Below are 12,202 nucleotides of genomic sequence, written 5' to 3'. Positions count from 1 at the left end.
ACATGTCCTTCGGCATACTTTGTGGGGAATAGGAGATGCCTTGGACAGTGTCGGAGGACACGTACACATCCCCTATCGACAATATGTACTTGGTCAAGTATCTTCTACATAACTCACCGCTCTCCGGTGCTTCGAGAGTGCAACTGACACCGCCATCCACAAAGAATCATCAGCATGGGAGAAAACGTTGTCGACGAGCGTAGCTTGCTGCTTTCCCGGACTTCCTCCATCGCCTCCAAGGAAGAGGATGTCGCCTTCGATATCTGGCACGACCTTGGTGCGCTCATCCGTCGGACGATTCCCATATGTCTCTCCTTCGCTCTACAAAATGCAGTACAAGCAATCAGCGCCTTGATAGTCGGCGGCAGTCTGGGCTCCTTCGAGCTGGGAGTTACGTCCTTCGGGTTCATGTTCTTCTCCTGCACTGGCACTATGATCGCCATCGGCGGCGCAACAGCGCTGGACACGTTATGCGGTCAGGCGTTCACATCCCACTCGGTCGCAGACAATCCCAAGATCCTCGGCCTCCTCTTGCAGCAGTGCTTGATTGTATTGCTTGCAATTTTTGGCATCTTCTTTGCGCCGATTTGGGTGTTTTCGGGACACCTTTTCATCGCCCTGGGTCAGCAGCCAGACTTTGCTTTTGCGACAGGCAAGTTTCTGGTCCTCATGCTCCCCGCCGGCGTGTTGCAGATTGTGGCCGAGTCGTTGAAGAAGTTTTTGCAGGTTCAGGGCGAAAGCAATATTGTTGGAGTGTCTACTGCCGTGGCCAGCTGCTTTGGGGTTCTAGTGACCTTCGTGCTTGTTCGATGGACGACACTGCGTCTCTGGGGTGTCCCCTGTGCCTTCTGCATCTACCAGCTCGTCACGGTTGTTGCCCTGCTTTGCATCATTTCCCAGAAACCTGCAGTCAGAAAGACCTGGCGCGGGTCTATTGTCGGCATCGAGAAGGGGATATTGCGTTTGCTCTTTTACGCCGTCACGGGGATTTTTACTTGTGCCACAGAATGGTGGAGGTGAGTCTGGAACATCTTCTGCTGTTCCTCCTTGAGACTGACCCGTGTCATAGCTTTGAGATACTTGCAATGATGGCTGCAAGGCTGGATCCCAGCTCCATTGGAGCCCAGAGCGTAAGCCTTCGATCCCCTCTCAGTCGGCCAAGTGCCTCTGCTGACCTGGCCTGCAGATATTGATGTCTTCCGACCTGCTGCTCACGACGGTGGCCCTTGGAATAAGCGTAGCTTCCAGCCATCGCATCGCCGGCTTTCTCGGTGCCGGCAGGAGTCGTGAAGCGCGGAGAGCAGTGGCCACACCATACCTCCTCTCATTCATCATTGGGGCCATCGAATTCGTCGGGATCATGCTTGCCAGAAAGAGCTACGGCCGCATTTTCACCGACGACAAGGCCGTGATCAAGAAGACGGCCCAGGTACTCCCTCTGATGGCCGGCTTCCAGGTCCTGGATCTTTCCAACGGCGGCGCCAGCGGGATCCTACGAGGCGCGGGTAAGACTCATTTGGCGGGCGTCTGCAATTTCGTGGCGTATTACGGCGTGGGCTTGACGACGGCATGGTTCCTGTGCTTTCGCAAGCAGTACGGCGTCTTTGGCTTGTGGGCGGGCATCATCTCAGGGAGCGGCGCACTTCTCGTCCTGCAGTCTCTTTGCATTCTGACCATTCGGTGGAAGCAATTGGCCAGAGATGTTTCTAGGTTACACGCCTCATCGGACTAGGATGCGTATACTCGGACGTCTTCCGAGCATGACGACTCGAGATATAGAATTAGATCTCCTATTACAGATAGATAAGAGTGCTTAGAGGGTCTGTTTAAGAGGTATTGTCAGCCACCACAGACAGTTCAACAGTGGATGAAAAAAGTTCTTGTCATAAGTAGCAGTCATTTTGTGTTTCTGGAAATGTCTTCCAATTGCCCGCGCAAGAATTCCTCTTATGTCTCTTCCTCGTCAGGGTTTGTGTCAAGGATGAGGATTCCAGTTTTTGAAAGAGACAGGACTCTAAGGGATGTATAACATGAGATGGACAGCTTGAGTGGACATATCAACATGTCAACTCCCGTGGCCGACTGATCTCCATCACATCGATTCAGATTCAGACTCCGAATAGGCAGCTCATTTATACATAAATAATCCCTATCGCCAGGTCACTATCACCACACGGCTACAATTACCCTCCACAAACACCCCGGGCTCATAGACCGAGTCTGTTCCTAACCAGTCGGGTAATAAGCTGTGTCTCCAGGTTAGTACAAGTCTCCTGAGTCGTCCTGACTCGGAAGGGAAGGAGGTGATCATATCATGACATACCTCGATAGTAAACTCGGCGGCGACGATGCCCGTGATTTCAGCCTGGTCCAACGAGGGCAGAATCTCGACGACGTCGACGCCCACAATGTTCAGCCCGTCGAGCGCGTCGATGATGATCTGGATGACTTCGCGGGGCGTCCAGCCGCCCGAGGCCGGGCCGGCGGTGCCGGGCACGAAGGCCGGGTCGAGACAGTCGACGTCGAGGGAGACGTAGACGGGCTCTCCCGAAGTGCCGACGACGGCGCGGATCTGGTCGATGACGCCCCACACGCCGTCGCGCTTCAGCATGTCCGCGGCGGGGATGGTGACGAAGCCGACCTCCTCGTCGAGCTCCATGTCCTTCTCGGAATCCAGCGACGAGCGGATCCCCGCGTGCACGTTCCTCGCGCTCAGCAACCCCTCCATCCCCGCCCAGTAGTACGGCGTGCCGTCAGCGAACTGGGCCTGCTTGCTCCCGGCTTTGGCGCCCGCAAACACCTTGGGCGACCACGTGTCGATGTGCGCGTCGATGTGGATGGCCGAGACTTTGCCGTGGACCGTGTTCAACGCGCGCAGGATCGGGAGGGAGATACTGTGGTCGCCGCCCAGAGCGACGATTTGCGGGTGGTGTCTACCGGTCTTTTGTTGGGGGCGAGAATCAACACACTATTTCTTCGAAAAGAAAGGAGGGAAATACCCCTTGGGGTTTTATGTAAATAGGTGGCTGGTTCGGGGGATGGGAATACCTTTGAGGACCAGACTCCCTTTTCTGTGGACTTGACCTCCCTCCACAAAAGCCGCTTGTACCACTCCTCCATCTGGGCGAAGGCGAGACCGTTGTCGAACGGTGAAATGGGCAGATCCCCACAGTCGACGACCGAGATGTTGTGCTTGTACGGGTTGATTGACTGGCGGTAGTTGTACTGGCCACTACCTCTCGAATTGATCAGTTCACTTCCCTTATATCACCAACGAGTCCATAAGGGGGTTTGTAATGAAACATACGCTAGAGAGGCTGCTCGAGAGCCCTGACGCACTGCATTTGGCCCCAGACGCGTGCCGGTCCGGTACGACGTCGCCGTATCGAAGGGAAATCCTAGGATCAGGATGTCGTCCACCGGTCCCGTCTCCGTCAGGCACTGCACCGAGGGAAGTTTGGCAAATGTGGTGATGCCCGAGAATGCAAAGTTTGCTGACGGCTCGAGGTCATAGTGGTCATCGTCGCCACCCTTGAGGCTCGTTTGTCGACTATTACTGGTCGTGGGAACGGCCAGAGCAGAGGAACAGGCAGTCAGTGCTGCAACGCTGTACAAAAATGTACTGCGCATCTTGAGGGTGAGGCTCGATATTCGATGTGAAGAATCAAAAGACAACAGCTCTCGACTGAGTCAACGGACGAGACGCTCCGCATTTTGTAGTCCAGACTCCTCCCTGCGGCCAGTGCGCGGCTGTCCGTGATAGCTTACGCTTACCTTTCCTAGGAAGACCTCAGTATCATAGCATGTAAGTCCAGACATGTGGCGGGATTCTGCGAGGCATCTACATCCATAGATAGATAACTCATTGGGTAATTACCCACTTTGCTGTCGTCGATGCAAACCAGCCTAGTGTATTCCTTCCCTTTTAGGATTAGCCTGATTCCCCCAGTGATAGCGTCGCTTCACCGTGAGCACGATCCTTCGTAACCTTCTATGTCAATATGTCCTTGTACAGTTCCGAGACGATTTATCAACTGCATTAAAGGCAAAAAGGTCGTGCTTCTTTTTCCGATACTGTAGTGATCTGGTCGAACCGTTGATCAACCCGACTAGCCTCCCCCCCCTCCCCCCTTTCCGCTTTTGAGGTCCCGACTTGATTCAATAGCCCCAGGATGAGCCTCACTTCGTCGACTTGAAGGGAAATTCAATGCGGCCTACGTCATGGCGAATAGGCATGCCTTTCTGCGGCAGAATCTGGGGAATGGTTGTTGCGGCTGGTGAGAAGGTTTTCGTGTGTACACACATCTATATGAACACTAGTCCCCTACCCCACGTCATTGGAAAGGCCGCCTGGTGGCTCTCTGCGAGATCGGCCGTGCTGGTTCCAGTCGACGAGATCAAGACCGGAACATACATGGTAAGTGTATTGAAAAAAGAATCTTCGCCTCCCAGCAAGGGACTGCGAGTCCTCAAAGTATCTGGAAACCAGGAAAAAAAGACGAACTTTTTACCACCAATTCACCAACCTCCCTGCCTCTGCGCACCATTCTTGTTACCTTCGCTGTCGGAGGGAATGCTCCGGAGGTCCTCAATGTGAGCATTGAGGAAATACCCTCGCAGCTGCTCGCTGGTCAGGTCCTTGGCGCCGCTGATGCGCCCTTTGCAGCTCCTGGTCCCGCAATTACATTGGAAGGGCTGGTCCATCTCCCACTCGGTGCTGGGATAGAAGAAGGTCAAGACGTCGCCGGGCTCCACGCCCTTGGGGTTCCCATTCTCGTCCCGGCGCGTCGCGACCCTGACCTCGATCACGGGCTCCTCAGAATGCGGGACGACGTGGAATTCCAGACTCGGCTCGCAGCTGTGGTTGATGTACAGGAAGTCGCAGTTCAGCTCGATGTGCTTGTTCTCCGACACCTGGACACTGGACCAGCGCTTTTTGTCCGCATACGTCAGCGGCGGGCTGGTGAGTCGGGCCATCAGCGCTCCTGGTGGGAGAGAGGTGGTGGAGACGCTGTAGGAGCTGAAGTCGCCTGGGCGGTAGATGACCTTGATGACGGAGGGATGTGTCGGTTCTCGCGAAGGCGCGGCGGCCGTAGAAGAGGCTGCCTCGGAAGTCATGTTTGCGTCTATGGATTTTGAGTGTGTCGAACCTGTGTTTGAGACAATCAAGCAAGAAGAGAACAGAGGGTTTTGGTCCTAGGCAGCTATATCACTTTGGAAAATGAAGAGAACGAGGGAGAGAGAGAGAGAGCAATGGAATTCGTAGTTCTCTCGGGTGGGCAAGTGGAGAGGACCAAGAGAAGCCGGCCAGAGCATGCGCCTCGGGATGCATAATATGTACCAAAGTACCAAGTAACCAAGTCTGTACAAGAAAAAGAGCCATGAATTTTGCAAACTTTTTCCAACAGCCAGTCATCCAAGTCATCCATCCAGCCAGCCATCGGGCAAGCAACAAGAGCAGACTTTTGTCCTTGCGCCTCTCAATCAAGATCATGTGCCATTATTGTTGCAGGAGACACTCATGGACCTGCCGAGAAAAGTCCCCCAGCCACAATATACCCGATCCCAAGCGTGCACGGCGTGTTTTGTGGCTCAGCTGGATTAAAATCGAGTTAAATCGGTTACCTCGTGTGCTCATGAATTATTGCTACGATCGATCCTCTCTCGCGCCTGTCTCGGCCTGCGTCAACCTCGGCGGATTTGCATCATCCACCCTTGAACCCTCCCATCCTCCCTACCTGGGCCGTTTTTATTTCGTTTCATAACCCCACAGTCTTTTCTCGTTCTAAGGCATGGTGGGGTTGGTTTTGCCTTTTCTTTGCCTTACGCGACGCCGAATTGGACGGCGTCATCGAGACACTCGCCCAGAAAGTCTGGCACTTGTCTGGTGAGCTCGATTGTTTGGTTCGGTTTCCCCATTCGCGGCCCAGTCCATGTCTGTGTTGGAGGTGGTTGTGTGCCTTTTGTCCGTGGTCCGGACCACAGGAACGAGGGAGTTGTATGTCCGGCTACCGAGCACATATATATACCTATGGCAGACTCGGCGTGCGTGTGCAAAGTAACTACGTGCACCTAGGTCCATACATACAGAGACAGAACCTATGCATTCTGTACAACTGGCTTTGGTTTGGTTTGGTTTTGGGCCCTGTTTGGGTACAGGGCTGGTTGGTATTACCTGAAAAGAAAACCCCGAATCCTCCCGCCCCGAAGCAGATTTACTTTTGGCAGGCACTTCGGCTAAGCGGGTTCTTTAGGGCTGCGAGAGTGTCCCCTGTTCGTCGATGGCCATCTATTGACTTATTTACTGAGTTATTGACGTAATGCGTGTGTCTCTCTCTCACGCTGCGCGAGTTAATACTCCCCCTGCCTGCCTGCGTACCTACCTACCTACCGACCGACCTACGTATTCAGAACAACGAGAAGAAAGAAATCGACATGATCTCTCCTACCGAGGCTCACATTATGTTTTGTAGGCACTTCTGAGGTATATAACGCCGCACATCACAAAACACCACCTGTAATGTCAAGTGTCTCTTGTTGGTTGCGTTGGTGCTGGTATCAGTGTCAGTGTGGCCCTAGGCAGTTAACTACATCTTACACCCTCTGTCTACTTGGCTATACCTAGTATCCAGGCACCCATGGACATCATCGAGGCAGACATATACATGTAGATACATACATATATACCACGTCGACCGTATCACCCTTCCCACTGGCCCCCCAGACGACCCCACGACTCGACGGGCGGGTGCCGTTCGCGTAGATGCAGGAATTTCATCTGGTGTTGAGACCCGAAGGTGGATGGATTGTCGGGTCACAAGGACAAGGGCAGTAGAAGCGAAAGCAAAAATAGAGGGCTAATAGAAGGGGAACGTAGAAGAGGATACCCCTTGGCTTGGGGGCTGGTCGGTCCTTTGGTTGCTTGAGTACCAACTCCTTCCACTGAGACTGTATATCCCCAAGGTTGTGATGTTGAAAAAGACTCGACTCGTACTGACACGACCCCGACCCGGAAATAACTTGTCATTATGCATGTGAACTTGATCTCTTTAAAAAGTCTGCACCAACGTGAACGTGGCCGCCCCAAATCCCTGGTCGGTGGCTGCGATGGTCAAGACGTTGTTGAACAGCTGCAACACGTCCTGGTCCTCGACCGCGCAGTACAGCTCGTTTGCCGAATCTACGCTACAGGCGACTTCGGAGGGCTCCAGGTCTGTTGCCGCTGCGAGGGTAGGGTTCGACAAGAACAGGTAGTGGAAGGTCACGAACTCGCCGGGCTGATCAAGCACGTAGGTGCTCAGCCCTGGAACCGCGGTTGGGCCGAGCATGCACGTGCCGTCGACGTCCTCGACCCAGGAGAACTCGGCCGCGGTCTCGATGGCCGGTTGGTTAAAGACAACGAGGTACTGGCCCCCGACGTATTCTCCTATCGTGGCGTAGTTGTTGTCTAAACTCGACTGGATCACGTAGGTGCCCGTCGGGCAGCCGTTGACGGATCTATAGGTGTTTGTCAATTTGTGTCAGCTCAAATGGTGGCACCCTGATGACATGGCCCAGAGGGAGGGGACTTACGTGGTTGTGGTGGTGGTAGAGGTGGTCGAGGTTGTTTCAGAGGTGGTAGTTGAAGTTATGGCAGGAGTGGTGGTTGTAGAGGTGGTGGTCGAAGTTACATCAGAGGTTGTGGTAGAAATAGTGGTTGTAGCAGTGGTTGTAGAGGTGGTATCAGAGGTTGTAGTAGACGTGGTGTCAGACGTGGTTGTAGAGGTAGCATCAGCAGTGGTGCTAGAGATTGTGGTTGTAGACAAGCTCGTGGTGGTAGCAGAAGTCGTGGCAGGAGATTCCGTACTGGACAAAGAAGTGGTTGCCTCTGTAGAACTCGTGCTCGTGCTCGCGCTAGTGCTAGAAGAAGCGGACGTGGTGGACGAGGATGTAAAAGAGATGGTTCCGCCAACCGTGCCCGAGCTTGTGCTGGAAGCAGTAGGCGTGGTGGAGGATGAGGACGTGAAAGAGATGGTCCCGCCAACCGTGCGCGAACTTGTGCTGCTGCTGGTCTGTGTATAGCCTGGGCCAGAGCTCGAGACGGTCGTCGTCTTTGTAGTTCTCGAGGACACCGATCCGGGCCAAGGACCTGCAGTCGAAGTCCGGCGCGACGAGGTTGTCCCACGGACGAGGGGACTCGACGATGCCGATGCCGCCCAATCCGCCCAGCCGCCCGTAGGAACCGGATTGAGGTTCTTCACCGGTGTGCTCGTCTCGCAGGGGCACACGTAGTGCGTGTTGGTGTGTGTGACGGTCACGACTTGGTCGCCATTAGCAGCATGCCAGGCCTGTGCGGCAGAAGACACCCGCACAGCCACGATTGCAAGAAGACATAAAGAGCGGACGAAGAGCATCTTGACGAACAAATAGATGCCTTCAAAGAAGATGGAGTCAACTGTTCAGCGAGTCGAATGCCTGAATCGAAGCTGTGAAGACCGGGGGGAAAGTCCTCCATGTTTAAGGATGGCGTTCTTGCCCCATTTCGCATCTTGACAGTGCAATCTGCCATTCGTGCCTGAGCGACACAACATGGGCTTAATTCAGCCCACCGGCGTGAAAGTCAACGTGGTGGCGTTGAAGATCCGAAGAACGCCACAGCCAAAACCGAGTCGACAACGATATTCGGGGGTGGGAACTGTAGACCATGAGGAGGAGATAGAGTTGTACAACGAAAGTGTGAGAGACATTTCTCCGAGGCTCAAGTTTCGAGCCATCATGGCTATTGTATCGCCATCATGACCGCGACGTGTTTTGTTGTGACTTTGATATCCGCCAAGACCGAGGAAGAAAAGAGGCGTCGGGATTGGTGTCTTCGGGAACCCCAAATGAGTAATGACAAGTCCCTTAACGGGATGCATGACTCGAACAAGAACAATCCAGGCGGCCAAGGCAGGCAAGGCAGGCAATCACTTCCGATGTCCATCCCATTTCAGGCCGCCGACGCAACACCATCTACATACATCTCAACCCTCCACCGTCAGCTCCTTTTACCACTACACTGTAAATTCCCAATCTACCCTGGAAAAGTTGTATAGAAAATCATGTCTCTGACCGTCCACCACCTGCACATCTCGCAGTCCGAGCGCATCGTCTGGCTATGCGAGGAACTCGGCATCGCGTACACGCTCAAGACGTACACGCGGGACCCGATCCTCGCACCCGCGGCGCTGGCGGCGCTAACGCCCCAAAAGTCCGCGCCGGTGATGACGACGACGAACCGCGTGACGGGCAAAGAGTTCAACATGGCCGAATCCGGGGCGATCGCGGCGTACATTGACGGGGTGTTTGGCAGCGGGGCGCTGTCGCTGGAGGCCGCGCACGAGAACTACGCCGATTTCTTGTTCTGGTTCCACTACGCCAACGCGACGCTGGGCTCGGCCTTCTTCCGCGTCATGAGCGCCGCGTGGCTCCAGCCGGCCCCAGACAACGCCTTCGCCAAGTCCATCCCCGCCAACGTCCACAAGCACCTCGCCGCCGTCGAGGCCCGGCTCGCCACCACGGGCGCCTTCCTCGCCGGCGACCAGTTCACCCTCGCCGACATCATGACCGTCTGGACTCTCACCACCGGCCGCCAGTGGACCCCGACCGATCTGTCGCCCTACCCGGCCATCCTGGCCTATCTGCAGCGCATCGGGAGTAGGGAGGCGTACCAGCGGGCCATGGACAAGGCCGAGCCCGGCTTGGACTGGAGACAGGGTCTGACGGCAGCGGGACCCGAGCTGTTCCCGCCGTATAGACAGATGCTGGGACAGATGGGGATCGATATCGCCAAGATGAAGATTTAGGTTTGCGGGCGGAATGGTGCGAGGGTGGGGGGAGGGGAGATAAAACTGTACCACTACCCACCATGCATGTAACGTGTCAATCCCACAAGCAGACGGGACGAGGGCGACATCACGCGGAAAGGGACTCGACGGGTAATTAACCCTAGATCGAGCAAAAAGTAAAGAGGAACAGTGAGGAGGACTCTCTACTCACTTCCATCTATGATAGATCATTCTACTCTAGCACCCCATGGCATTGATACTCTTTGGGCCAAACTCGGCTGCCTCTGCTTCGTGTCTAAATCATGGCTGATGTCAACGGACGAGCCGATGCCTCAACAAAAAGACGCGTTTGCTGCAGTCATGGTGTTCCTGGAACTGAAAGAGTGTCCGCGGATCCACCACTTTCTTCACTGGAACCTGTTCTGCACGCGGAAACACATCATGCCCCGAATATCGTCTTCAAGAGGTGCTTCGAAGCCTCCTCCCGGCCTGGACTCTCAAGCATCCTATACACACGATTGCCACTCCTGTTACCTAGCCAGTTGCCGCGGTCATGAGGTACTTCGCCGTCCGAGTTCCGCCTGCGTCGGGCTCGTTTGTCGCCCACCGTCATGCCTCGAGTCCACTGGCCGGCAGTCTCGACTCGAATATCCTCGGGGCTGCGCGCGCTCGCTTTCCACAATGGGTCGTCGTGCGTCAGCACGTACCAGATGCAAAGCGGATCGTGTAGCGCCAGTGCAGCGCCTTCGCCCTCATGGCCGATGTGCAGCCGCTCCATCTTGTCGAGCATGGGTGTCATGAACGCCGTCATCCACGCCGCAAGAGGTGAACCCGCCTCGAGATGAGGCTTGGCAAACGCGTTGAACTCGCCACGGCTCAGCATATGGTATTCCGTAATGTCCAGGCTCATGAGTGTGAGCTTCAGCTGTTTGGACAGCCGCGGAGGGTATTGGGGGAGGTGGAAGCTGCGTTCGCCCTCCGTGGCGACAGGCATGGTGCTCGCTGGGATGGGCGATGACAGTGCATACACCCTAGCAGCAGCGTAGGGGTCGGCATAGACGTTGAATTCCGATACAGGCGTGACATTGCCGATGCCATCAACTGTGCCACCCATGGTGATGACTTCTTTACATCTCAAAAAGGTCTCTGGGTCTTCTGCCGCGGCCAGAGCAAAGTTCGTGAGCGGGCCGATAGCGATCAAGGTGATAGTATCCGGCTCATTTTCCCGTAGGAGGCGGAGAATTTCCTTGTGTGCAGGCTCGAGGGAAGGGATGAATGCATTGGTGTCTTCCTTGAGATCGACTTCGGGCTTGGCCTTCTCGGTGATGAAACTGTCTGGTGGAGGTTGCTCGAACAGCCTATTCCAACTCTCCTCGGGTGAGAAATGCGGATGGCTGGTATGCGTCCCGGCCAATCCGTCAGTCCCATGAAAATAGTCGGCGCTCTCGATGCGGTCTTGTAAGGGTTCGTCGGCGCCAATGGCCACGATCGGCTTGAATTTGGTGAGACCGTCGAACCCCACCGGTTTGCCCTGCTGCTCACGCCATGCGATTTCCTTCTCCAGGATGTGGAAAATGGCCACGACATTTCGTAGACAGGAGCGCACGTCGACGTTGCCAAAGGTGATCGAGATCAGTAGCACTTCGAGGTCGTCGGCGCTGGCGGCGAGGGCAAGCAAGATAGCCAAGACGTCGTCGACGCCCGGGTCGGTGTCGATGATGATGCGATTTTTGGGCGCCATAATGTTGTGTTTGTGTTGTAGAGCCTCACGTCAGACGCAGTCACACTGTGAGGGGGATCTGCTTGCTGATGTGGATTGGATAAGGCTGGCCTAGTGACAGTGAGGGGCAAGTCGAGGTGTGATAGAGAAAGGCAGAGGTGAGCCAAAGGTCTAGTGCACGCCTAGTTACTCGCTGTGGCCACGGGCAAACGATGTCGTCTGCGCCCAGAATATATTTTGTGAGATGGTGGTGTCTTTCTTACTCGTTGGTGGGATGAATCAGAGACGCAGCGATGCAACCCTGAACCCCTTCGGCCATTTCCGGTTAACGCCGCTTCGGCCCACCTGCCTCGTTTCCGCTTGGTACGACGTACCCTTGTTCTCGTCTCAAGTCTCCCACAGTCTCTATTATTGTTGTCAAGGACTCTATCTCATCCTTCGTTTCATTCACAACAAAGTCGACTTTGAATTAGTAGTGCTAAATGATGCATCTTTCGTGCACAACTCGGCTCTTATTCGTGCCGATGTCGCTGAGCTGTGGCTTAGCACTAGTTTCACTCGTCAAAGGGATGAGGCGTTCAGCTCGAGATCCAGATGCGTCCATTGGCTAGCCCTTGCCTTGGTCAAAGGCACCATTTGATGCCATCCACGGCCAAGGAAACCGTCGCTCGACGTC

At 54.9% G+C, this 12,202-nt stretch overlaps 6 protein-coding genes across 6 annotated transcripts; 2 read left to right on the top strand and 4 right to left on the bottom strand.

The window, feature by feature from the left end:
* Positions 1-174: 174 nt before the first annotated feature.
* AYO21_08540 (hypothetical protein) lies at positions 175-1,732 on the top strand (the record flags this gene model as incomplete). Its single annotated transcript, XM_022658483.1, has 3 exons — positions 175-1,016; positions 1,070-1,130; positions 1,187-1,732. 3 exons carry the CDS (start codon positions 175-177, stop codon positions 1,730-1,732), a joined length of 1,449 nt encoding a protein of 482 aa, XP_022509193.1.
* A 475-nt stretch (positions 1,733-2,207) lies between these two features.
* On the bottom strand, positions 2,208-3,630 carry AYO21_08539 (agmatinase; the record flags this gene model as incomplete). The annotated part of the gene is made up of 4 exons (XM_022658482.1): positions 2,208-2,246; positions 2,324-2,968; positions 3,049-3,238; positions 3,308-3,630. The coding sequence occupies 4 exons, from the start codon at positions 3,628-3,630 to the stop codon at positions 2,208-2,210; spliced, it is 1,197 nt and encodes a 398-aa protein (XP_022509192.1).
* An 888-nt stretch (positions 3,631-4,518) lies between these two features.
* Positions 4,519-5,118, bottom strand: AYO21_08538 (hypothetical protein; the record flags this gene model as incomplete). Its single annotated transcript, XM_022658481.1, has 1 exon — positions 4,519-5,118. One exon carries the CDS (start codon positions 5,116-5,118, stop codon positions 4,519-4,521), a length of 600 nt encoding a protein of 199 aa, XP_022509191.1.
* Positions 5,119-7,049: 1,931 nt separating this feature from the next.
* On the bottom strand, positions 7,050-8,393 carry AYO21_08537 (hypothetical protein; the record flags this gene model as incomplete). Its single annotated transcript, XM_022658480.1, has 2 exons — positions 7,050-7,497; positions 7,573-8,393. 2 exons carry the CDS (start codon positions 8,391-8,393, stop codon positions 7,050-7,052), a joined length of 1,269 nt encoding a protein of 422 aa, XP_022509190.1.
* Positions 8,394-9,080: 687 nt separating this feature from the next.
* On the top strand, positions 9,081-9,824 carry AYO21_08536 (hypothetical protein; the record flags this gene model as incomplete). Its single annotated transcript, XM_022658479.1, has 1 exon — positions 9,081-9,824. The coding sequence occupies one exon, from the start codon at positions 9,081-9,083 to the stop codon at positions 9,822-9,824; it is 744 nt and encodes a 247-aa protein (XP_022509189.1).
* Positions 9,825-10,245: 421 nt separating this feature from the next.
* AYO21_08535 (hypothetical protein) lies at positions 10,246-11,547 on the bottom strand (the record flags this gene model as incomplete). Its single annotated transcript, XM_022658478.1, has 1 exon — positions 10,246-11,547. The coding sequence occupies one exon, from the start codon at positions 11,545-11,547 to the stop codon at positions 10,246-10,248; it is 1,302 nt and encodes a 433-aa protein (XP_022509188.1).
* Positions 11,548-12,202: the final 655 nt, after the last annotated feature.

This window comes from Fonsecaea monophora, assembly GCF_001642475.1.
Source record: "Fonsecaea monophora strain CBS 269.37 chromosome Unknown Scaff75, whole genome shotgun sequence".
Taxonomy (NCBI): domain Eukaryota; kingdom Fungi; phylum Ascomycota; class Eurotiomycetes; order Chaetothyriales; family Herpotrichiellaceae; genus Fonsecaea; species Fonsecaea monophora.
Note: the sequence above shows the minus strand (reverse complement) of the source record. Positions and strands in the feature narration are given on the sequence as shown.